This window comes from Amphiprion ocellaris, chromosome 10 (genome assembly GCF_022539595.1).
Source record: "Amphiprion ocellaris isolate individual 3 ecotype Okinawa chromosome 10, ASM2253959v1, whole genome shotgun sequence".
Taxonomy (NCBI): domain Eukaryota; kingdom Metazoa; phylum Chordata; class Actinopteri; family Pomacentridae; genus Amphiprion; species Amphiprion ocellaris.
This window is the reverse complement of record NC_072775.1, coordinates 11,604,299-11,630,684: the sequence shown is the minus strand read 5'-3', so window position 1 is coordinate 11,630,684 and position 26,386 is coordinate 11,604,299. Positions and strand designations below refer to the sequence as shown.

At 40.5% G+C, this 26,386-nt stretch overlaps 2 protein-coding genes across 3 annotated transcripts in view; one reads left to right on the top strand and one right to left on the bottom strand.

The window, feature by feature from the left end:
* The first annotated feature begins 457 nt into the window (after window positions 1-457).
* gtf2b (general transcription factor IIB) lies at window positions 458-6,736 on the top strand. The gene is made up of 7 exons (XM_023270576.3): window positions 458-513; window positions 1,986-2,098; window positions 3,260-3,393; window positions 3,691-3,837; window positions 4,603-4,732; window positions 5,233-5,514; window positions 6,205-6,736. The coding sequence occupies exons 1-7, from the start codon at window positions 497-499 to the stop codon at window positions 6,336-6,338; spliced, it is 957 nt and encodes a 318-aa protein (XP_023126344.1). The 5' UTR covers window positions 458-496; the 3' UTR covers window positions 6,339-6,736.
* A 133-nt stretch (window positions 6,737-6,869) lies between these two features.
* pkn2a (protein kinase N2a) overlaps window positions 6,870-26,386 on the bottom strand; it is a 28,043-nt gene continuing 8,526 nt past the window's right edge. For both annotated transcript variants that reach the window (XM_035948328.2, XM_023270572.3), the window contains exons 4-23: window positions 22,821-22,975; window positions 19,438-19,567; window positions 19,139-19,284; window positions 18,685-18,898; window positions 16,554-16,739; window positions 15,789-15,898; window positions 15,443-15,586; window positions 15,058-15,133; window positions 14,434-14,590; window positions 14,136-14,262; window positions 13,387-13,523; window positions 12,908-12,983; window positions 12,509-12,600; window positions 12,201-12,377; window positions 11,915-11,977; window positions 11,741-11,817; window positions 11,270-11,412; window positions 9,070-9,177; window positions 8,823-8,903; window positions 6,870-8,739 (exon numbers count right to left, since the gene is read on the bottom strand). In XM_035948328.2, the coding sequence (XP_035804221.2) occupies window positions 8,536-8,739; window positions 8,823-8,903; window positions 9,070-9,177; window positions 11,270-11,412; window positions 11,741-11,817; window positions 11,915-11,977; window positions 12,201-12,377; window positions 12,509-12,600; window positions 12,908-12,983; window positions 13,387-13,523; window positions 14,136-14,262; window positions 14,434-14,590; window positions 15,058-15,133; window positions 15,443-15,586; window positions 15,789-15,898; window positions 16,554-16,739; window positions 18,685-18,898; window positions 19,139-19,284; window positions 19,438-19,567; window positions 22,821-22,975 (2,603 nt within the window). In that variant the 3' untranslated portion in view covers window positions 6,870-8,535. The remainder of the gene's footprint in view (window positions 8,740-8,822; window positions 8,904-9,069; window positions 9,178-11,269; window positions 11,413-11,740; window positions 11,818-11,914; window positions 11,978-12,200; window positions 12,378-12,508; window positions 12,601-12,907; window positions 12,984-13,386; window positions 13,524-14,135; window positions 14,263-14,433; window positions 14,591-15,057; window positions 15,134-15,442; window positions 15,587-15,788; window positions 15,899-16,553; window positions 16,740-18,684; window positions 18,899-19,138; window positions 19,285-19,437; window positions 19,568-22,820; window positions 22,976-26,386) is intronic.

Below are 26,386 nucleotides of genomic sequence, written 5' to 3'. Positions count from 1 at the left end.
GTTATTAAATTCGGACGGTTATTTAGTTGACATTTTAGTGATATCCAGTCATTTTTTTTAGTAATAAATGATTGTTTCCATAATAAATAATGATGGGATTTGTAAATACGTGATCATAATGAACGTAAAAAACATTACTTTTTTTTAAACTTTTAATAAAAATGTATGCAAGATATATCCCATGGACTTCAAAAGTCCCTCAATTATATATTGACCCCTCCACTTTATAAATAATCATTTTAAAAGTACTTATTTAACCTTGATTAAAATACAATACTTATCAAAAGCCGTTATTCTCCAGTTTACGCTGTCTATGTTCTACCTCCAGAAATAGGAGCTGCTTTGTTGTAGTTTTGTCCTTTGTTTTTTTAAATGTAAACGTCTAGTTTGGTCTCCTTGGCTCCCCGTAGTCCGAGTGCCACGTGATCAGAAAAGTTATAAATAGAGGTGCTGCAGTCATTCGTTTCTTTGACTCACGGGCAGAGTGAGGAGTGATATGGCCTCGACAAGCCGGTGCGTAACAACTTAGACTAAATATAACACCTCTACTGTCTTTATATGTTTCCCTCATGATGTTGTGTGGTGGAAAAACATTGAGCTGTACTCGGTGCGCCGCTGGTGTCGTTATGGTGGTGAAAACACCGCATCCGTGTCCGTTACCGTTAAGTGTTCGATCTATTGTGCTAGGTAACGGCTAGTTAGCCAGCTAGCAGGTTAACGTTAGATGTTACCAGAAGTGACGGTTTGTCGCCGCTTCACTCTCACAGTATTCTGCTGATTAGCTGGTGTTTATGGTTTCGCTGTTGGCCTTTTTAGACCTGTTTTTCCTGCTATTTTGACTCTCTTCCGTGTAACAGCAGAGCCGGTGTAGTGGGAAGTTGAAACTTAGGCTAATGTATTAACTTGCAGTCTCATTGACTCCAGTCGGGCTGTGAGCTGGCGTTTGTAAACACGGACTATCTCGGTTTATCTGCTGCTTGTTTTCAAAAACGTTGCTCAACAGAAGCTTCCTTTCAGTTCGAAGAGTCAGTGATTGGATTCTTGTCGTTAGCCGCACGATTGGGACTTCATGCCTTTGTTGTAATCAATCTGAGAAGCAGTTTATCAGGATGTAAAAGTAAAGGAGGAAGTAAAAAGTTCAATTGTTGAGGTAATTAAATAATCTTTTGTTTTTGGTACGTTGTCGTTAATTTCTCAAGATGACAAATGAAACAATTATTTGATAATAAATTAGTCTACCGGTAGATATATTTATAATCAATCAACAAACCACAATGAATACTCCAGCTGCAATAACTGTTAAATTAATCACTAATTGAGTTAAAGTTGAAAAAAAAGGTTAAAATTCGGTGATTTCGGCTTCTTAAATTTGAATATTCTCTGGTTTCTTTCCTCATGTTGGTCCTTTGGAAACATTTTTCACCATTTTATTGACCAAACAATGAATCAATTAATCAACAGAACAGTCATCAATTCCATCTATAGATTGAAAACACTCTGCTAAAGTTATTTGCAGTCCGATTTAAAACATGCCTCCTGTTACTTCCTTGGTGTTCAATGCTTTCTTTGTGTTGTTGACACAGTCGAGCCCTAAATTATTACCAATTTTGACCTTTGATGCGTTATTGTCTCAATATCAACATGTTAACACTGCCCTCAGCCAGTTTTCTGCTTTAAACCTACATGGCCTGTCTGTTGAATATGTCTGAAAAATATACACTAATTTTGTCACTGATCATGCATATCTCCTCATCAACATAAAAGGGGAAAGGAAAGATGCAAAACGCGTCGGGCTACGTAACGTCATCTCTATGTGCTACAAAACTATTTCAGTTTCCCTTTCCAGGCTGTGCAATCTTCAGTATTTTTCCTCCTCTTGTAAATGAGTGACGTTACCTGTAAAGTCTGCTTTATTTTTCTTTCTGTACACCATTTTCTCTTGAATTTGAGGTATTTAAACACTGGACTGTTGGTTATTTCTGCAGCGGAGAAGCTCTGGCCCTTCCCAGGGTTCAGTGTCCAAACCACCCTGAGACCATACTGGTGGAGGACTACAGAGCCGGGGACATGATTTGTCCCGAATGTGGCCTTGTCGTAGGTGAGTATATGCACTGTGAATATATGCGCTTTTTACCTTTATATTAAAGAACTTTGAGTGAACACATGGTGTTTGTTTTCCTTTGCAGTTGTGTTGACTTCTCTCAGCTGAACTGTCATATAGTTACAGTCAGATCAAGCTCTTCAGGACAAAGAAGCATCTCAGCAAATGTTCTTAAACCTGTTTGTTTGGTTTAAAGCCACTGTGCCAGACATGGTTCTGCATGTTTACATCATGAGTTGCAGCTGAGCAAGACCACAGTAAAATATGTTAAAGCTGTAATTTTATGTTTAAAGAAGAGAAAAAATATGCCTTAAGAACTCAATAGTGTGTTTTCTTTCTGAGAAGATATTGATATTATTTGAAATAATCCACCGCGGATAGTTTTTACAGCAGTGCTTATTCTTAAGTCAGACAATGCTCTTCGTAATTTAGGTAATCTGAAGATACAGATGAAGCTATATGAAGCCAAAGTCCTTCCAACATGTGATGCAGACTGTCAGACAAAGCTGCAGGGAGCACAGGGTTCTTCTCTAATGAGCCCCTTCAGCACAGACCAGATCAGCTGGGAGACGAGAGACGCCAGCCGCCCTCTGATGCAAGCATAAGTGCCCCCTGGTCCTGCTTCCATAGCACCGGCTAGCCTCCAAGGAGATGAATGTCACTTTGCCTCTAGATATTAGAAAGACTGATGGATGGCAAAAACAACAGGATTAAAATTTCTAATCTACTCTGGTACCTGGTTCTAGGAACAGTCGTGATAACATAAAAATAACTACCTTGTTAAGACAGTTTTTGGCCTGCTGTCGTCACACCTTTATGCTCTCCTTTGTACAGCTCCGGTTTGATGCCATTGAATAACTTGCTTCGTTATTCAATCAGTTTTTGTCTTATTGCTGTAAAAGACAATGAGAAAGCAGAAAAAAAGTAGAGAGTTGTTATGATTTTGAGTTTGTTTTTTAAGATGTTTCTGGTTCATAGGAAATAAAGCGTTAGTATCCAGTCAGGCTTGGATGTGTTTTTCCTTACATCATGTGATCAGTCACAAAGATGAAGTAGGCAGAACTCCATCAAATCTACATTGCAATATGATGAAATGTTATAAATGTTTCTGATTCACCTGTATGTTTTCTTTCAATTGTCCAAACCGTCTCTGCTCAGGTGATCGTGTGATTGATGTCGGCTCAGAGTGGAGGACGTTTTCCAATGAGAAAGCCCTCAAAGATCCATCAAGAGTTGGAGACGCTCAGAACCCACTGCTTAATGGAGGAGACCTCACCACCATGATTAGCAAGGTGAGAGACAACTGCAGTTTAAAATGAAAACATTTCAAAGATCGCGAAGCAACTCGGATTTTCTCGTACTGTAAATTTCTCCATGTCTATGTGTTCACTCATGTCTTGAAAGTTTTGATGTGTTTGTACTTGAACATGATCGGCCTTTATGTCAGTTTTACCTGATACAGATTCCTGTACTGAGTCACTGTCTAATCAGGTCTGCAGCTACAGGCAATCACAGAAAACCACATTTTAGGTCGCTGTGGCTTCACTTGAATGTATCACACTGATAAACATCAACTGTCTCAACCACAGGGAACCGGTGCGGCCAGTTTTGATGAGTTTGGCAACTCAAAATACCAGAACCGGCGAACCATGAGCAGCTCTGACCGCGCCATGCTCAACGCCTTCAAAGAAATCAGCACCATGGCGGATCGCATCAACCTGCCAAGGAATATTATAGTAAGTTAAGAAAAAAAAGCATGGCCAGTCATCAAAAAAAAAAACAACTCGATTTAAAAGACGAGTTGCTGTCAGACACATTACCTGTGTGGCTGCGTGCGGTCTATTTGTGGTTCATCTTAGCAGGTCAGCAGATGTCAGCTGACCCTCCGTCCTCTCCTGGGTTGAACATGGCTCAGACACGACCAGCATTTCTCTGTTAGGTGTCGAAACTGAATCTGATGAGACGTTAACAGTCGTCTGACCCCTGATTACAAGAGAGTGGAGGAAAATGAAAACCACAAGTATGGGCACCACAGAGAAATGAAACCGAAGTTTATGTGGTGCTTATGTAATGTGGTTTGTCACTGATGTTGAGCCTGACAACCACAGCTTTACCTGCGATGACGTTTTCATATCAACTTATGTTCAAATGCATGTCTCCTGTATGAATGGTGCAGGCAAAGTGCAACAGGGTTTCCATATATTGAAACCAGAGTTCACTGTTACCTCATTTTAGTTCCACAAAATTAGGTCAAGACAGTGTTTTTTAAAAAAAAAAAAAAAAAGCCCCAACAGAATTTCGTAATTCACTTTTCTCAAAACTGCACTTATTTTGAGTGTTGAAGACAAACACTGTTTAAACTCTTTCATTTCATCTCTCCATTAAAACCTAAAGTTAATATTTTAAACATGGGATAGGACTTTTCAATTGACTTTAAGATCTGCTTTTACTAACAGAATGTCAAATTATTTGTTTTTGTAAATAATGTTTTTGCTTCACAGGACAGAACAAACAACTTATTCAAGCAGGTTTATGAACAGAAGAGCCTGAAGGGACGAGCCAACGATGCCATTGCGTCGGCCTGTCTCTACATCGCCTGCAGGCAAGAGGGTGTGCCAAGAACTTTTAAAGGTTCGAATAAAATATTTGATTTCTTCAAAACCTTTCTAGCTATATATCATATTATTTTAGTTCAGGAATATAGAATATTGATGATGTAATACTTCTTAAAATACAATAACACCTGTTAGAAGTCCTGATCAAATTCATATTGTCTCTCAGATGTGAGGAAATCCGAGACGCTGGTGTTAAGAATAGAGTTTTAACTAAATAAAATGTTAGTTTGCTTTAGTTTTTACCTTCCCAGTTTGCTTTTGTGGTGTTATCTGACAGGTGAAAATAAAAAAATGACGTCTTCATTTTCTCTGGCATTTTAAATGGAAGAGGCACAAAAAGTACAGTAATGTGTGGTATGTCTCTTGGATCTATTAACAGTTCCTGTCACTGCAGTTTCAAAGAAGACAAAGTGACTCAACTATAAATAACCTAAAAGAGAAAAAGAGACGTCCACTTTCTTTCACTACAGTCAACTGAAACAAATCTCATCTCAGGCCCTCTCCTTTCCTGAACAGAAATCTGCGCCGTTTCCCGGATCTCAAAGAAAGAGATTGGTCGGTGCTTTAAGCTGATCCTGAAGGCACTTGAGACCAGCGTGGACCTCATCACCACAGGAGACTTCATGTCCCGTTTCTGCTCCAACCTCGGCCTGCCCAAACAGGTGCAAATGGCGGCTACCTTCATCGCTCGGAAGGCTGTGGAGCTCGACCTGGTGCCCGGCAGGAGTCCCATCTCAGTGGCTGCAGCAGCCATCTACATGGCCTCCCAGGCCTCTGCAGAGAAGAAGACCCAGAAGGGTGAGTAATGATACTGCTGATATTTAAATGTTGTATTTGCTCAGATGGATTATTTCAGTAAAAGTACCAAGACAACAATGTATTAGTGTAAGTATTGACAGCAAAATGCAGTTAGAATAATGAAATACAAAAACTAGTTTGCTCCCTCTGACTGATGTATTATTATTATATTGAACATTATTCAAAGTACATCCACCCTAACATTTAGATAACTGCTAGATCTTTTATTTCAAGGCCCTATGAGTGACTTCTTTATAAATGACCGACATATATTTACATATTCTGGCAGTTGTGGTCATCACAGGTCTGAAATTTTAGACCAGTCTGAAATGGATCTAAATTCTCACAAATTATTTTTAAGAAGACACACACACTGATTCAAAGGGAACCTGCAGACCGTCATACCTGATTATAAATACAAGCCAAGACTTAGAAACGATAACACACACTCAAGACAATCCAGTGAATCTGATTAGATTATTCGTGAACACCTGTGGTTCAGTGTAATTAAAGGGAGATGAGGCTGAGAGGGAGTAATAATGATCTAAAAGCTGTCTTCACCATCCACCATGATGGATTCTCTCTGGTGAACATGGTGGGATATTTATAGTGATCTCTGAAGATGCAGAATTCAGATTCTGGTAGATTTACTGGAGATCAGCAGCTGAACTGTTTCTGATCTTTCCACAGAAATCGGAGACATCGCCGGCGTCGCAGACGTCACGATCAGACAGTCGTATCGTCTCATCTATCCACGCGCTGCAGAACTTTTCCCTCCAGACTTCAAATTTGACACACCGGTCGATAAACTGCCCCAACTGTGAAGAAGACTCCCCTTATGCAGTGCTGATATTTTTCTGCTGTACTTACGATTGTATTTTTTTTTTTAAACATGTTTGTGTTGGATTTGGAAGATTTCTCTTGTCCCGCCTAAGACTACAAGCCTTCACTGAGGCACTCTGACAGGAATAAAGCGGACACACATTCCAGTGCATAAACAGCGTGTAGACTGTTCTTACAGTATTTCATTTGAGTGTATATACTGTATCATGTATATATGTCCAAGTGGGAAAATGTAATTGACGCTTTCAATTTTAGGCTGGTTTCATACTGTATACATAAAACCGTGTTTTTGTAGAAAAATGACCAGGTTCTATTTTGTTAGTTTGTTTGAATTGTTCTGAGTAATTAAAAAAAAAAAAAAAAAAGATTTTCATCAGATCAGCTCATGATTTTGAGCATGAAACATTTGTTTACGTAAAACCTGATTTAATAGTGGTGAATAAAAAGCAGGTGAAATCTAAAACTACCTGGAGGATATGTTTGATGTTAAGGGGTAAAAATAAAAGCAAAGCCACTATTACAAATGTTTAATTTGTGCATTCATGATAGGCAACAAACAATGACTGAAAAAATGCCTTTGAATTAATGTTTTTTTTTTTTTTTTTTTAAACACCGGGATGAACAGCTGTGTAACTTGAGTAGTTTGTGTACCATCCATAAAGTTTTCATCTGTTCTGGCAACAACATGCACAAGCAGAGAATAAAAAAAAAAAAACTTTGTACAATCTATTTTCATCATTAAGAAACGTAGATAATTAAAAACTATTGATAAAATTAGTGCTTTCAGCTTAATTGTGTACATACAGTATGTATACGTATAATATACCCTGCCCTCCCCTGTAGTGATTCATGTCAACAGGTCTGCAACGTTTGAATCTGTTTATATGGAACACTGGCAGCTCGGAAAATGGAACCAGAACAACGTGGGAAGCATTTAGAATGGATTTTGATGGAAACCTAAAATAACAGAGTGCCGTACGCCTCTTCAGTCTTTGCTCAGTTTGTCATCGGGCTCATTTTCAGTCCATCAGATTTCTGTAAAAAGACAAATATCTGTTCCTCTGCTGCTTCAAGGAGGAGAGGATGAATTTGGTTTTGGTAGCAAGTTATTTTAGTGTTTTTACTTTCACTGAGGTAACAAAAAAAAAGTCAGGTCCACCAAAGACGACTGTTAAGGAATACAAAAAAAACCAGAACTGACCGGACAGAATGTTTAATGTTTTGATCTTGCAGCTCAGAAAGATTCAACCGAATATCAACTTCCAGCTGTAGAGCTACTAGAAGACATCAGAGAGAAGATAGTTAATGTTTTATGATCTCTTTTGGCCAACATGATTTAGCTCATTTCCAACAGAAGTTACCAATGAATGGTTCATTATTTAGCGGCCGGGCTGAAGCTGCTGTGTTTAGTGTTCTAATGTGAGGATGCCTACACAGTCATGAACGCTTCACGTGAACAAAATGAGAGAAAAAGTTGGCCTCTTGACCCAAAATGAAATGTAGTGCGAAGACTTTTACTTTCAAGTTAAGAAGCAGCAGTAGTAGTCAAGATGTTTGTTGTTGTCGTCCATTCAGTGACGATGCTTTGAGCACTTTAAATTCACCGAACATCAGATTCAGACATGATTGTTGCAGAACCTTACAGTGAGATAAACGTCCTTAAGCTACGGCGAGGGCTTTGCGAATAAAGACAGAAAAACACAATAAAATATAGGACTGAATATAATCTGTACACATCAAAAAAAAAAAACCAAAAAACGAAGACAGTGACACTGAATAACATGATTGTGATGTTGCCGTCTTCTCAGAGTTCATGTGAAAGACATTCTCAGTGGTCAGACAAGACGAGACGACAACAAAATGAGGAGTCTGTGCAGGAGGACGTCCCTCCTCCTTCGCTCTCCAACACAATTTCATTTGTTTTCTTTTTCTTAAGAAAAAAAAAGTTCTTCATGTGGATTAAAAAATAAGTGGGGGGCCTCAGGAGGCATGTGGATTTGCTTCTCAATGGCACAGAGTTTCCACTCACTGCTCCTTCTCAACGTTTTTGGACAGTGAAGAGGAGAGTTTTAAAAAAAATAAGATGAGCTACAGCCATTGCTGTGCTTGTTGGTTCACAGTGTGTGTGTGTGTGTGTGTGTGTTGTGTGTCGTGTGTTTGGAGGGGGTTCAGGTGAAGCTAACACCAGTCAGCAATGTAATCGAAGTCAGAGAACATGTTCTGCTCCTCGGAGCTCAGCATTCGGGGTTCCCTGGGCGGGGTTAAGATCGGAGCCTCTGAGGTAAATTCATCGTCGAAGTTGCTGACGTCGTTGGCGCCCTGAATCGTCGGCACGAACGGCGGCTTCACTTTCTTGGCCAGCAGCCCGTTCCAATCCATGTTCTGCCAAGAGATGCCGAGACACACGAGAGTTCAGTTCTCAAATCACAATAATTATCTGTGCCAGTGTTGTTTTTGCTCCTTACCCTGAAGAACAGATGCTTCTTGACCTCCTCTGCGTCCCTTTCTCCTGCTCCCAGACGTCGCTCCGGGCTCCTCCTCAAAAGCTGAGAGAAGGAGAAGAATAACACAGTAAATCTGATTCTTCCAGGAACGTACATCACCATCATCAGTTACTGACAGGAAGGAAACACGAGCAGAGTTAAAATGATTCTGTTGTTTTGAATCTGGTCACGTAAGACTGATTCCTTCGCCCTCCGTCTGTCTACACACCCTCCTCATGATGGAGATGGCCTCAGTGGAGAGGAACCGTGGATAGCGCACTTCATCATTGACAATGCTGTCAAATACCTCCTCCTCATCATCACCGGGGAAGGGCGACTGAAAACAAACACAACAAAATGAAAAATATGAAGATATGACAAATGCTGCTAAATAAAGCGCCTTTCAAACACGCACTTCTCCTCCTCAGTGTCTGAATTAGCATCACAGTCACTTTTCCATGAAAGTTAGCAACAGCAACCTAAAAAGGGAGGATGTCATAGGGTTCGATCTAAAGTATGAACTGCGTTCTGTTGCATTAATAGGAAAGCATTCATAAAACACTTTTTGCTACAATTTCACATTTATTACAAATTGAAATGTCCATGAAAATAACACTTTACTGTGACGAAAACAAAGACAACCAGTCAGATCAATGACACTATTATGTAATTAATAATGTTTTTTTCCTTCAACAAAATGCAGAAGTTCAGTTTGCTGCTTCTTTTGTCTGAGGGAATTAATTATATAAATATCTGCAGCATCAGACATTTACACATGAAGCAGTATCTTCATTTATTTCTGAGAAATGTAAATGATTCCAGTACAGGATCAATCAAATGGAAAGTCACGCTGTTGTTCTCTTCACCTCAGACAGGGGAGCTGTTAAGCAGAGTCACAGTTTCAGCTTCACTTAAATTATTTGTTAGAAAGCCGCTATCCTGAGCTCCATCACAGCTGTCTGGATATTTACATTTTGCTGATCAGAAAAATTAGATTATCATCACACATGGACAGAATTATCTGTTTGGCTCTACTCTATTCTCCCTTTATATGCTGCTCCTTGAGTCAATTATTGCAAAACATAATCTGTCTTTCCACTGTGACGCGGACGACACTCATATTTATCTACCAGCGCAACCAACAGAAAGTAGTGTTACTAGTTGTATTAGGGACATTAAGGAGTGGCTGTCATCTAATTTTTTACTTTCAAATGAGGACAAAATGTAATGCATTGTGTTTGAGGGTACTGATATTGATGTATCAAGTTTTGGTTCAATGTCTTTGAGACCAACGGTCAAAAATCTTGGGGTGATAGTTGACAGAGACTTGAAATTTAACAAATTGACACTGTAGTCAGAGCAAGTTTCTTTGAATTGTGCCTTTTAGCCAAAGTCAAGCCTTGCCTTGAAAAAGCTATTCATGCTTTTATCAGCTCAAGACTGTACTGCAACGTACTTTACATCGGCATCTCCCAGTCATCTATCCACCGCCTGCAACTTGTGCAAAATGCTGCAGCGCATCTTGTAACAAACACCTCCAGATGTGAGCATATCACCTCTCCACTGGCTTCCAGACCAGACAAGAATTCTTTTTAAACTTTTAATGTTTTTTTTTAAAGCTCTTAACGGTCTTGCTCCATCTTCTCTATCTGAGCTTTTCACTTTAAGGGACCAAAAAAAGAGCTCTGAGGTCATCCAATCAGCGTCTGCTTGAAGCACCCAGGTCTAAATACAAACATTGGGGTGACTGGGTGTTATCTGTAGCTGCACCCAGGATCTGGAACAAACTGCTCCCCGACATGCGCACCATCACTGACCTGGGTCTTTCTAAATCAAAACTCAAAACCTTTCTGTTTAAAATAGCTTTTAATACCTACTGGTATGGTGACTTTTGTTACTTTTATTTATTTTAGAGGTTATATTTTAGTGCTGCTTTATTACGGTTTGTTTTTTTTATTATTTTATTGTATATTTTACTGTTGTCTCTGTTTTAAGTTACTGTATTGTTTTTAAGTTATCCTCTTGTTTGTCACTGTGAAGCACTTTAGTCACCCTTTGGGCTGCTGTAAAGGGCTATAGAATTAAACTTTGATTGATTGATCAGTGATTAGAGAAATCATAAAGTATATTATTAATTATTAGAACAGCACTGTCTAGTGTCTCGAGTTTGACAAATTTGATAGAGGTGCTCTCCATTACTGTGGTGTGTTTGTCTGAATGAAGCCTTGAGGACCATTAGTGACCTCCATCTGAATGACAGAACGCTGATAATTTAACGTCCTGATGAAGCAGCGGTGTTGCAAGAGTATAAAAAGGTCTTTAGAGTTACTGTTACTTCATATAGGATCATATGAGTCAAATATGGAATATGCAAAAGATGTGCACAAATCATTTTTGACAATTGCAATCCTGATGAACCATGTTCTCACCTCTCCAACCAACATCTCAAAGATGAGGACACCCAGCCCCCACCAGTCCACAGCACGAGTGTACGACGTCTCAGTTAAAACCTCCGGAGCTAAAAATTCTGGCGTGCCACAAAACGTGCTGGTGCGGTCCCTGAAACCCATTCCTGAAAGCAACAAGGAGGCTGTTTAATAAAACCTACTCCAAAACAAATCACCACCTCACCTCCTGACCTTTAATCCACATTAATAACTAACATATTGAGAATATTTAGAACCTTTCTAGGAAGATTAAAATGTAGATGCTGACAGAAAACACGGAGAAGCAGAGGGTGGCACAACATGCAAATAATCAAAACTGAACAGGAAACATTGCAATTGTGTGGTTCACGCATCCTTTAATCCTTCAAAGTAAAACTCACAACTCACTAGTGTTCAAAAAATTGCCAAAGAGCTGATTGATTTCAACAAATATAGTTTGAAGATTTAAATCACCTTCTTTGCAAAGCCCAAAGTCAGCAATCTTTACATATCCCTCTGTATCCAGGAGCAGATTATCCAGCTTCAAATCTCTGCAAATTGCAAAGCAGAGGAAGAAATATATTTCAGGGATTTTTATATTTCTAAGAAAAGAATTCAGTCAGAGAGTTAAAATTTGTAAAACTTTACCTGTACACAATCTTATGTTCATGTAAAAACTGTAATCCCAATACGACGCAGGCTGCATAAAACCTGTAAAGGTACAAAAACACCCAGTAGATTAGATGATATAAATTTTACTGGAGAACAAGCGAAAAGGATCACAGAAAAGAAAAATGTTGCTCATTCAGAAGCTCACATCTGCCAATTATTAACACATTTTATCTGATAAAGTTCGATCAACTGGGACAAAGAAATCCGAACGGTACTTCAACAATTGTTTGTGAGAGTTTGCGGCCACTAAAAGGTCACTCACACGGCCCTGGGCTCAGAGAAAACATCAGCGTGGATGTGCATCATCAGGTCGCCTCCCGCTGCGTACTCCATGACAAAACAAACATGCTCCTGCGTCTGGAAACACGCAAACAGGTTGACCAGGAACGGGTGGCGGACGCTGTTGACGGTTTCAAAAATCCTCTTCTCACACATTAGACTGGAAAAGAGAGAAGGAGTGTGTGTGAGTCACTGCAGAGGAGCTCACTCAAAGGTAAAGAATTCCACATCAACACTGAGCATTTTCTTTTGCAGGATTTTTGGTGAGAGTAAGCAGCTTAAAACATTTACCTGTCAACCTCATCACGAGCCACAATGTCTCCTTTTTTCAGAGCTTTGATAGCAAACATCTCTCCCGTGCTTTTGTATTCTGCTAACAGCACCTGCAGAGAAGAGGAACAATCCAGAGGAACTGAATTTACGCTTTCTGCCCGTTTTGTTGGACTACAGCTGATCAAATACAAAAATAAGGAGACACAAAATTAATTGCCAATTTTTGTTTGCTAATCGCTTGATACTTCAAGCTAATAATTTGCAGTGTATGGAATATGAGCATTAATGGCAGTCAGTTGGATAAAACAGGCAATTTGATAACATCACAAGTTTCTAGCATCTATTGAAAAACAACATAAATCAATGATAAAATAATCTTAATTGCAACTCTAAATTGGTCAATCATGTGAAATGTACCTTTCCAAAGTGTCCACGTCCGAGTACGGCCACACATTTAAAGTCTTGGAGACTGAAGTGGAACTGCTCTTCTTCCCTATAAAGTGTACATCGGTGTATTCAGGGTATTTCAGCAAACTACAGCATGAGGTTACAATTCAGACACACTGAGAGTCACAGGCAGGGGGCAGTGTTTACACAAACACTGCACTGGCTGCTTTCTTCAGGCAGCATGTCACAGCACAAGAACAAACAATAACAATGAAAAAGGTGGCAGGTTGCCATTAACGTTATTTAAAGCATTTCTGTGCCACGTTATGATCCTTCATTCTCACGGTCTCAAAATTATGAGCAAAAAACACAGACCGAAGATATATTTTTTTTAACTTCAAATAAAGGATTATACTGGCAAGAAAAAAACCCCTTCTTTTAACTTCTATGAGAAATTTTCTCTGAAGTTCAACAGCAACAGAGCTTTGACAAGCACTCGGCCCTCCCACCTTATATCTGAGTCTTTGTGGATGGCGGTGAGCTCCAGGTCTGGATGCTGGATCTTGTGCTCCGCCACTCCATCTAAGTCGGGCTTAATCACCACGCTGTTCCTGTTGTTGAGGAAATCGAATGAGGCGAGCGCGTCCTGCAGAGAGAAAACACAAGACAGATATTGAAAGACAGAAAGAAGAGTTGAAGTCAAGGAGGCAAATTGTTGGGGTTTGTTCAAGTAGAAATTACAATAAATGACCACCAATTTACTACTGGATAATAATTGTTATTATTTTGGTCTTCAATTAGCACAGTGTTCATCTGCAGAGACGCAAGAAAACCAGAGGAACAACTTTTTCTACATTTAATCACAGACAAACTGAGTAGATTATTAAAATGGTTCCTTTTATTCAACTGTTTAGTTTAGATCAGCCCTACTGATGACTGCAGGTGAACATTAATTAACACACGTAGTTAGATCATAGCTGACAAAGATATTTATTAGAACACAGCGGTCTAAAATGTCATTTCTCATCAGCTTTCCCTTTTTTGTTTCTCTTGTTTCACTACAGTCTTGTCATTTCTGCCTGACAAAACACTTTAATCTTTACTGGAATGACACATTGTTTGAAGCAGAGAGCACGGTTTCCATTTGCATGAACAAAGAGCTCAGCCGTTGCTCAGTTACTGCTAGATCTGCTATTACATCAGTTTGTCAGTGAGCGTTTTATCAACAATATTTGTGACTCCTGGAACACTACCATACCTGTTCTTCCTCTTTGTCTGGTATCTTGTGCTGCACCAGCGGCTCTCGGATGTTGTCGGGTACTGGATAGTGTTTGGGTCCTGGTGTTGGCTCTTTGTCAAAGTCCAGCTTGGTCACCAGTGGATCGCTGTGAGTGGACAGAAGTACAGCTTAGTGCTTTATTCAGCAGCAGCTCAGATGGAGCTTAAAACCACAAAAAGCTGGTGTTGTCATTTTTTGTAAAACAATTTGTCCTGTTTATAGTTTTAGTATGTGAGAATGACTTCTCAGTATCTTTCCTGTATGTGTGTTTGTGTACCTGCTGGGTGTGGGGGAACCAGGCAGACTGCTGGGCCCGGTCTCAGCTGCCTGCGGGCTGAAGGAGTTGGTGCTGACGGTCGGTATGGCTCTTCTCACCAGGCGGCCCCAGGTGGCGATGTTGATATTCATTTGAGGGGCTCGCAGGAAAGTCTTACCTGATAAAGACAAAGTAAAATAAATACAAGAACGGGCAGATGATGAAACACAATGTAACAACAGGAGGACAAACACATGGAGGGACACAGAAATAATAACAAAAAAATCTCGGTTTTTAGGGATTCAGAAACTGATTTGGGACAAATGAGTACTTTAAGTACAAAATCCAAGAACACTGTATGTTAATATAACTGGACACACCACCCAAACATGTGTAAAAGAATGCAAATTTCCATTCAAGTGCACCTTGAAAGAATGTTAAGCTGTGTTGGCAGTAGGGCTGGACCTGAATATCCAAATATTCAGTCATTGCGGTGGTATCTGAATATTAATTTAGAGATCCTAATACTTGGATCTGCCCCGAAAGATGAACCGAATATTTGGATATTTGTCATTAATTGGGGACGAATATCCAGAGGCCAGAAATTGCTATTCAGACCAGCCCTAGTTGGCGGCAATAACTCACCTTGCTGTTTGGAGAAAATCTTCTTTTGTCTTTGCAGCTTTGGTCGTCTCTCAATGACAGGGTTGAAAAATGTAACCTATGGAAACGTCAGGACAGAAAATAATCAGTGCTGTGTGCCAATATGTATGTGAGTGTATGTCCAAATATCATTAGATGTGTTGCCACAAAACTAAAAAATGGATATTATACAGCTAAAATGGCACGAGTACAAACTAATACAGTTCATCACAACATGTCACCATATTTGTTGTTAATTTTACTCACTGTATCTAAAAAACATTGGTCTACTGCAGGCCATATGTTGCTTCAATGTGATCTGTCAATTTGCTTTACTAGTAATAGATTTTGATTAAGAAGGGGTGTGTGTGTGTCTATGTGTGTGTACCTCAGCAAACAGCATTCCCTGTGGCTCCAGGTACAGACACATTCCATGACGCTGGTTGTCCAGGAAGTCCTCCAGTCGCAGGAACTTGACGGCGCAGAGCGAACGCCAGTCACGCCAGTAGACCGAGATCTCCAGCTCACGGGACTGAAGCACAGAGCCACACAAACACATCAACAGCTGCATGCAGATGTGAAACTCACTGTGTTGCATAAACCCAACACTGACTCTACAGCGAAAGTGTAGTTCCAAGGAAGAAGAAGAGTGTGTGAGTGTGAGTGTGAGTGTGTGTGTGTGTGTGTGTGTGTGTGTGTGTGTGTGTGTGTGTGTGTGTGTGTGTGTGTGTTACCCGGTCCAGTTCCAATGTAAACTTCTGGTCCCAGGCCTGGTTGCTGACTGACTTCCAGCTCGTCTGTCCAACTACTGTGTTGTCCAGCTTCAACACGGCACTGATCTCATCTGAGGACAAAGCACAGAGCTGTTAACAACACTTTAACTGTGACTGTAATTTATGCTTATTTTATTTTTAAAAATGGGACAGTACGTATCAATGTATATTTCCACGTAAATGCGAGAGATTGTAGCCGTACAGCTAATTTCCATGTCGAGTCCCATTGGCAGATCAAAAATAAAGAAATTACTAAATAACATAATACCATAACTGAACAAAGACATAGAAAAACAAGCAACAAGCGATAACACGTAGTGCACATAACAGACAAAAGCTGGTGGACCAACGCAAGCTACCAAGCAGTAATTAATTAGCATTTACACGTGATTATATTGCAAATATCTCTTTGTTTTGTATGTTTATTGCACATATCCCTCTATCAGTATTGCACATTGTTATACTACACGAACTCCTCTGTCAGTATAACATTCCACTGACATAAGACTGACATAAGATTCCACTGCATATATCCCTATGGCACTATAACACATAATTGTATTGCACATTTCTCTTCATCACTATTGCACATTTAGTTGGTATTCAGGAAAATTCATTTGACCAATATTACAGTTCCAGCTGTGTATTTGCACATAACAGCAATGTCTGACCCTTGTCTTTAACATTTAGTCTGTTCAGACTGCATGCAAGGTCAGATGTCCTTACTAGAGAGCTCCTCGCTCTTCGTCAGGTTCCTTGAGCTCACACCGCGGTTTCGGTTTGCTCGGCTAATGAAGGATGAGCGCGTCTCGCTGGGGCTCCAGCCAGGCAGCGGGATAGACGCAGCTTTGGAACGACCGGGGACATTTTCCAGAAGGTCCTGACAGCCCATGAGCCTGACGTCTAACGTGCCTGGAGGTGAGGAGGAGCAATACACATCCGTATTACAGAAGCCGTCCTGTTCAAAGCTGTTTCCACTTAAGAAGTTTGGTAGTGAAATATACTTTAAGGCACTTGAGTTGACCATGGACACAAAGGACTGGTTTAATGAGTCAGGCCAGGCTAGCCTTTGTTCCAGTCTCATTCACGTTGGACAAATACACAAATATAAAGACTGGCTAATTTAAGGCATAGCTGTGTTTCCCTAGTAACAATGAATGACATCTGCAGATAAGTGACGGTCAATGGATCTTCTTAAATGTCTTTGGTCACGCCATCAGCTGCAAAGGTACTGGTCTGATGTAAATGAACCAAATTGGGTTTGGAACAGTAGATAGACAGTATATTTTATCCTGGGCCTCCCAAGCAGATATGTAACGTCAAAACACTTACGCTGCAAGAAAGAGCATTTTATTGCAGCGGACTAATGAAGGAATACCAGCTGTTAAAGGCTGGCAGAGAGTTCTGTTGGATTTAGTGCCGTTTGAATACCTTGTATAAGATGTATACTACTTTCAAAAACAGACCAGTTCTATAAAATTTGGGAACCGTTTCAACTAAGTGGAGCCTGGTGTTCTTGAATGTTCTTATTGCACATGATCATTGTAACCTCTGGTGTGTTGTGTAGGAATCTGAGCTGGAGCCACGTGTTTTTGGTTTGTTTGCCTTTAATGTTCAGCTTTATTTTTAAAATTTTCTCTCACCCCTGTGTCCTTCTAAATGTAAGCTTGATGTAAGAGAGAAAATCAATAAATGCATTATTAAAAAGTGTTGTTTAGGGAGGAAAGAGAAGGAAAAAAAACAGCCTGGTAACTTCTTGAAAATAAGCATTTTCATTTTCTTACATCACTCAGTATTGCAAGTGGCAGCAATCCTGTAATTCAGATCAACAAGGCTGATCTCAATCTGCAAAGTTTTGGTTTTAAAAGTCCTACTTTGGACAGTCAATGTTAGACAGTTCAGCACAAATAAAAGTTAAATCTGAGCTATTGCCAAAAGTCCTCTATCCAAAAACTCCAGATCTATAATGCAGAACTATAAACCAAACCAATCTCTGATGTTGGTTGTTTCTATGCAACCATGTGAGTGTGTTTTTCAACAGAGCCTGAGGAAAAAAATTGCATGACTTAAAGAAATGGTAACATATAGCATGTGCTATAATAGCATAAGGGAAATAAAATAAAAACTAATATTAGGACTGGGGGTGAGGCTTTTAGCTCAACATTAAAAAGCTAATATTTTCTGGACAGCAAAGCATTTCAACTTTTTTTTTTTTTTTTTTTACAGACATGGCCTCAAGAGAGTCAGAGCACACTAGTGGGCACCTGCTTATATTCATATGATTTTTGAAACTATATCAATCCATGCATCCAGCACAAGAACTATTGAGGAAAATAATGCAGACAAGCTAACCTAGAGTTTTAGACAACCTGCCATGTTGGTTGCTGAGCTATGATAAGTAAAGTGCTGTTGGCTAAAGTTCAGACCAGATTTTTTGCACACCAGTTTTAACAAAAAAAGTAGCCACGCTGAAGACTTGTCTGACTCCAAGTAAACATTCAGTAAACGTCAAATAAGTTAGAACTAGAAGTGTCCATTAGGTTGGGCAAGTTCAACATTGAGAAAACTGAGTCACAGGCAGGCTGTTCGTGGTCAAAAATGATGGATTAATCCTGAAAGGCTAACAATGCAGTGCTATTCAGCTTATGAAAGTAACACAGGTGATTGTCCAACCAAACACTCATTAGTTGGATGATGAACATGAGGGCATATAGACCAAACATCCAACCTGGAGACAACAGTTCATCTGGACAAGTGGCATTTTCCACTAGCCACATGTAATATTTTTTATTTTGGTGATTAACTTGGGCGTCAGAGTGTAAATGTCCTTCAAGTATCAGTCATTATGCTCAGTTACCTGTGAGTGCTGCCGGCTTGGTCACGGTGCTGTACTGGTTCTGTGTGGAGATGATACTGGATCTGGGACTGAGGGCGGGTGAAGACAGCAGGGACAGCTCTTCTATGATGCTGATGCTGCGAGGATGGTTTTTAGGCAACTCGTTGAGGCGCTGCTCCAAAGAATATCGCAAGAGGTCGAGCTTTTGGCTGGACTCGTTAAAACGAGCCTGAGCCTGACGAAGTGAAGCAGATAAAAGCAGAGAAAAGAAAGAGAGGGGGAGAAGTGAGTTGGAGTAGGATGAATAGAGTGAGAAACATCAATTACATGGTCCATTTTCTTTTAGAAGAGCACAGCAGCAGCGCGGGGATCAATTTGAAGTCTATGAGAATCTTGTTTTGGCTAGTTTCAAATCGCTACTGAAAATGAAGCGCACAGACAAAGTCAATGTTACATGAACACAACATCAGTCTACCTCTGAATGTGCTCTCTTTTCTGTGACTTTTCCAGAGCCTAGGAGCTTCATGACGTTCTTGGCTCCCTCGGCCACCGCAGACTCGATCTTGGCGTGGTGACACAACTCCTCAACCCGTAGGTCCAACGGGCTGATGATGGGCTTGTCTAGAGGAAGGACATTATTCTTTATTCTGATGCAGAACTATTTTTAAAAACCTTGTTTTTCTTTCTGCTTTAATCCAGCAGAGGCATTTCTCCTGAAAACCCTCGCTGACTAATTCTCAGCTAACAGACCATTAACTGCAAGTGAACCCTTACCCATCACATCATTGTTCTCAAAGCTCAGCTCGCTGGTCTGGCTGGCTTTGAGGATCTGCATCCTGATGAACTCTATCTTTGTCTTGCTGTCCTGAAGCATCTGCTGGGCAGTCGCTAGTAACTTACGATCCTATTAGGAACAAAACAACCACAGTTTATTGGAAGCATTTGCCTTTACATAATTTCATGACTAAATCAAAGGTTTAATAATAGTTTGCTTTTTAAACAAAAGGACTTTACGTGACTGTAAATGGACGTCACCCCTCGTCAATCATTGTGTTTTGTTGTTATGAGTATGTAACACAAACAGCCAAGTTCATGCCCTTAATTGGAGATACAGCACAAGTGACCACATGGAAAATTTTATTCACCCAAAAAGAAAGTGGAATCTCATTGTGTGCTGTGTTTGCTGAACCTCGCATACGTGTAAATACACACACACACTCACACAAACACACAAATGCAGTGAAGTAAGCAAACTCCACCCCGAATTCCTGTGAAGTTTAAATCCTGGTTGTTGATGGCGGCCTGTGCAGGAAAGACCTCTGTCCAGCAGGCATTTCCTCTCTGACATCAGGACAGGACTATTTCCAACTAGAAGGTGCCTCTGTCTGTCTGACCAGGGAGGTCTCTTACAAAACACTGTGACCTCCTCTGGCCAGACAGACAGCCCGAGTCAGTAGTAATTTTCAGTCTTTTGTACTGTAGCACAGTTACTCAATAAGGACCTACACGTACCCTTTTTTTGAAACCAAGACAAAACGTTAAATTCAGAAGACTCACATCTGGCCTATTTTAGACATCCTAAAATGTATTTATTATGTTTAGAAATCACAATAAATTTGTACTTTTTAAAACTGGACACACATCTGCAGAAATTTCCATGAAATTTCCAAATTAGCATGTTTTGTCTGATTTTGACTAATGGTTTCACCTACATCTACTTTTACACAGATAAGAATTTTACACCTTTTATCGTTGTGTTTGTTTTATAATGTCTTGATTTGCTGATGCTTGTTTCTGTGTTTTGAATCTATGTTTTGGGCATTGTCTGAGTCCATTTTTGCAAAACTTTGATGGAGATGTTGGCATATAGCCACACGATTTAAGTCATTTCAACATTTTAAAATACTTTGAAAGCAATCAATTTCATCTTAGTAAAGCCAAACCCTTTTTTAAACAGACATTCATATGCAGAAACTGCTACAACAGATGCAACACAACATGAAACTGCAACTTGTTTTTACACCTTAGCTCTTCTACAGATTTAAAAAATAAATAAATAAATAAGCTATATTGTGTTTTCTGTGATCTGGCAACTAACTGTAATGTAGTACAAGGCTTGAAAGTGGCAATAATCTTCTCAACTCTTGGCAAAAACACAAATAAGCATACTTCTCAGAATGTTGGTCTGTTCCTTTGAAAGGATTTTGAAGCCATGGAGAATTAAATCAATCTTCACTACACTAAATTACATCTGATACATTCACAGACACATAAAAAAATGCAGAATTATGTCACTGGTTAAGTAGAGATGACACCGGCTGAAACTTTACACTGCACCAAACCGCCGACTACAAAGTGGTTTCAATTACTACTGACGGACACAAGAGCCAAGATGAACATGAGAGGCTCTCAGTACTCCAGCTGTTATTACCAGCGCTGGTGACTTACACACACCTCCCAACTAAATTATAGTTTTTCCTCTCTTGGAGCATTAGAGGAGAGACAAGGACTGTAAGAGCTTTGTGAACAAACAGCGGTGTATATGACACACGGAATGTGTCAGCGCCTTCTCATGTTTCTCCTCCCCTACAGAGAAGCTGTAAAAGCAAACCTGCCATGTTGCAGGCTGGTATTCAAACTGGGAACCAGCCTGCCTGCTTTGAGTTTCATGTGATTATGGTCATGGTTCCTTTCTGCGAAGACTCTACCTTAAGCAGTCTAGACATTTTGTGATTATGAGTCTGGAATCCTTTACAACCTGTGGTCCAAAATACCTCTGAGTGGTGCTTTGGACAAGGACAAAATCTGTACTAAGATTAACTAGTAAGACGTATCACTAGTTTGTAATACATTTTTACTATCAAATTTTTGTTATTAAGATTCCCTTGGTGAAGAATCAAAGATTTCCAGTAGTGGTCCATGAAGTAAGCTCAGTCTGAGAGTGCACTGTGGGGAAACATGCTGAAGGCCATGTAAGACAGGCTCACCTGTGAGCTGTTAAAAACATCTGGATCCTCTGTCATGTAATGCCAATTTAGAAGTCTGAGTGTTAAAGAGGATTGAAAAAAATACGATGACAGTGACTAAATTAAATGAGGTTATACTGGTGGCCCCTTTGGCTCCTGTGGGAGGGTCAGAAAGATAACTTAGGCACAATTCTGACTTACAACTTTAGTCCTGTTTTTGGAATTTTGGCCAAAAAAAAAAATCCATTCAAACTCATACCTGAGACTTTTGAGGAATATAATATCAAAGTGTCCAATGGGGGATAAAACACAAGTGGTAAGTCATTCTTGACAGTCTCAGAAAAAGGTAATCATTAATCCCAATTATCTAAACCACTTTATGTGGGGGTAAAATTTAAACCAAGCACACCCAAAAGCTCAGTGACAATCACTCACTGCACAAGAATGTAAGTGAATATGACGACTGCAGCAGGTCAGCGTTGGACCAGGAAGTCGGTTTGTAAACTGTGGCTGTGATCTCTTTGATCATGTAGCGTGCTGCTTGTCAGTGGTGGAAAAGTGGGGAAAATCTGCTTAAATGGTAGGCAGTTCATGAGCAGATCAGCAAATGATAAAAGATGTTGAATCTCTACGGGGTGATGATCAAAATCCAACAAGTTGAGGAGATACTTTATTAAACTTTGGTATTTTTAAGAGCCATTTGCAACCGGGTTCAGCTGCAAAGTATTACAATGCTCTGGGTGCACTTGCTTTGGTTTACTTGTTCCACTGAGGAACTGGTTCCAGCTGTCATAAGCAGCATATGTCGTTTTGTGTGTCTAATTGAAATAGAGTTGCCCATGCAGTGCTACTCAGCACTGTTTCAGTTAGACTAGACCGCACCCTGTAATTTTTAACGGTGACTGAAATAAATGCACAGTAACGCTAGAGTGTGTGAGGTTTCTCCCATTTACCCACATTTCCTTTCCTAATTAATTCTAGTTAGCCTCAGCAAATCACTCTAGTAAGTACAATGTTATTTTAACTAAAAGGTTAAGTGAAAAATAAACTCCACAAGAAAGTTCCAGTTGAGCAAAACTGTCTTATTTAAGAAAAGGCAACTGATGTGTCTGATTTTCCAAACTTGGCAGGCTGACATGAAGCAGCTAAAACCTGAATGTCAGGTGAACCCTCCCCCTCTCCTGCGCCTACCTTGGAGGGCCCGTTGGAGTACATCTGAATCATGTTCTCAGCGCCCTGTTTGACCTTAAGTTCAATATCATTCTGCCGTTTGAGGGCGGCCAGGCGGCTGCTGCTGGTGCACAGTTTTGCCTCGCTGTTCGGGGTATCTGGGGTCAAAGGGCATTCTGGGTAAAGACAAAAAAACAGCAGGTTAGCATCTCATGTCCTTTTGGAAACAATTTCAGATGTATGACTTCATGTACGCAGCTAACTTCATCACAAATATACATAAACTATGAAGATTAACTGAGCACATATGAACTAGATTTGGCAGCCATCCATTCTAAAGTGAGACAAACAGTTATGCAGCTCTGCAAAGTGACATAACTTTGCTTATAAAAACACGTCATGTAACAGCTTGCGTTGACAGATAATGCACCCAGAAATGTCTACTCATATACTTTGATGTGATTTGTTAGCACAAGATTTTATACAAAACACTGAATAAAAACAGAACTAAACAAGACAACAATGTTAAGAAATCCAGATCGATAAAAGGTGTCACAGCGAAATTTTGTACGAAACTTGATGCTACGTCAACACAACTTCTTTCACCATTAAAAACACACAAGAAAATAAACCAGTGAATATTTATAACCCATCAAAAGTGAAGGTAGATGTTCAGTTTGACATGATTCTGACTTTGTTTGATGCTCTGACAGTCAGGAGCTGTAATACAAAGGCACTAAATCTAAGAAGCTTTCTGTCATCTCACTGGCTTTTTACTGGAACCCGCTCCAACTGCAACAGCCCGGGGTAACCCCTGCAGCCATCTCTATTCTGGGCCATTCAGAAAAAAGAAACAAGTTTCAACATGCAGACAATTACCAATAGTAGAATGTCATTATTGTAAATGCAAAAGCAAAATAAACCAAAGGAGAATGTCGATATTAAACGCAGCACCAAGAAAAAAACACAGCACTACTATGTCCATACACATGTAGTCATTGGAATCTGCACTACATTCACACATGAACCACGCAATGATATGCACACAAAGTGAAAACAAAATCAACTGCCTTCTATCCTCACAGCTGGACCAAAGTTCTGGGGACTAAGATTAATGTTTTGCTGTGATTTTTTTTGGTCATGTCTGGACTTGACATGTGCAGAGAAAATCCCTCCCCAAAGTGATCACACCAGCACAGAGCAAAACATTCTCACACACAGAAAGGTGAGGTGGGCAAAAAAAACCTGCCCGACTTCTCCCGACTCGACTTGCAAGTTCAGTTTCAGAGTCTATGTTGTCATTAAGGAACTGCTCTCAGAAAGGACCAAAAGAGTAAACTGTAAGTGAGTAACAACATGTGGAAACATAAATAATAACAGTTCAGATTAGCACAATACATATGTAACTTGTAAGTCTTTTAACTCAATTCTTCTACAGTCCCAAATCAGAAAACAAGTCACATGACAGAACAAACACTGAGACCTTCACTAAAGATGTCTTGAATCCATCTAAGTGAGCCTGACTGGACTTACTGAAAATAACAGAGGTAAAGAAAATCAGTTGTGCAGTGAGGCACTGCCAGATACAGATAACAATAACCAGCAGGCAGGTGATTCATTCACTCCGAATGTTTCATGAAAACACTGCCTAATGATTCCTTTGAACACCTGCGGGATATGGGCAAAAAGGAAGCATGTGACTCTGAACTGAAAGCCTAAATGATTCATCTAATGACCTTTAATGAACGGAGAGCATCATTGTTGAAGTTTCTGTTAATGCGTGGGAGGGGAGGTGATACCGGCCTTGCCAGGGCTACCCTTTTCTATACAGAGATACATACACTGAGAGGGGCAGGGAGACACGGGAAAAACAAAGTGGGCACGTATCTGCTGAAAAGCCTGTGTGGCAAGGTAAGAATGTTACAGGGGCTTGGGGCAAAACTGATTTCTTCACTTAGAAAATTGCATAATAGCCTGTCGAGCCTCGGTGAGTACGTTCAGATCAGGTTGCGTCAGAGTCGAATCAGTAAAAATGACACACTCAGAGACACACGTGCAGAAGTGTTGCGTATGTCATCTAGTTTACGTTTGGGGCTTTCCTCTCGGTGTGGGGGTGCGGTTTGGTTGAGATCACATTAAGCCAAAAATTCAAGGACCCCCACCCTCGCCCTCCTTCTCAGCGAGGTTCAGCCCACGCTGGGCCGTAGGACAAGATACTGAGCTACTGAATAGCTGCGAGGCTGATGTCACCACTGGAAAACTGACAAGGGGAACCCTCCCTCAGATTAATTCCATCTGTATCTGGTGAGAAGGCAACGCGGAACGAGCTAATAATGCTCGCTAAACAATTACATCATGACTGGGAGACCTGGACCTCAACACTTTTGTCACTTGAGACTGGGACTGGACAACAGCTGATCTTAGGGCAAGTCTCTTTATGAATGAGATCATACGTGACAGAGGGACCTGACTGGTGACCCTGCATCAGAGCTGCTGGTCCCAGACAGCGCCTGAGAGCCAGTCAGTCCATTTCTGGCCTCGGCTGAGTGGCGGAGAATAACCAGAGCCCCCTAAACTTTCTCCTGGAACAAAAACACATTCTGGCTGCTCGCAGAGGCAGAGCAACTCCTTCCAGTAGTTGCTCTGCCTCAGGAAACAAGTGCTGTCTCTTGCGGATTCGTGAGCTGAACATATTTCAAGAAGTTGCCTCTTGTCTGAGAGGCTCAGCTGCATTCAGTCCCTCTCCATCATTTTGCGATGGCCAGCGACATTCCACTGGCATTGCGTCACTTAAAAAGAAAGCCCTTGTTCGACAGATAGAAGGTCGCAGAGTCAGGCTAAATTTGTTTCCACTTAAGATAACCATTTACCAAGACAGACTCCCTTTCCTCCAGTAGCACACAAGCACACACATCCCTCCTCATCTACTTCCTAATGTCAACTGAACTTGGGGAATGTAGTGACAACAGGAGCACAAATACCATTCCTTCTCTTCCTGAATTCACCCGGACACTCGCCACCAACAACCACTACATAAGGCAACTACTGTAACAAAGCCAAAGTGAATCCGCACAGCTGTTGTGGTTAACTCTCCAAATTCCATTGTCGTCGACAAACGCACAGGAGCAGGCTTTCAACAGCCTCGGAGGGGAACAATCGGCAGCTCATTGTAACTGTCGCTGGAATGTGGAATGCAACAATGTCAGCCTCTGGAGAGTGAGTCACCTCCAAACACTCAATGTGCTCTCTGTGTGTTTGCATATGTGAGCGTTTATATAGGTGTTGTTCTGACACAGCATTGCCAGAATGATTTACTCGGTGATACTTTGCATTTACACTAAACCACTAACTAGCCAATACACTGCCAGAGACAGTAACTGGAGGACCAGCTGATTGCCTAATGTGACATACCTGAGAAATCCCAGATAAACTTAAAGCTCAGAAAGAGTCTTTCTAAAATCATTCTGCTTCCACAATAAAGTTATTACACGAATATGGCTGCAAGTCAAGCCTTCCCCAAGGATGACTGGATTACAAATGTTAACTGAAGCTGACCTTTGTATGCACCTAAGACCAATTTTTCCTGG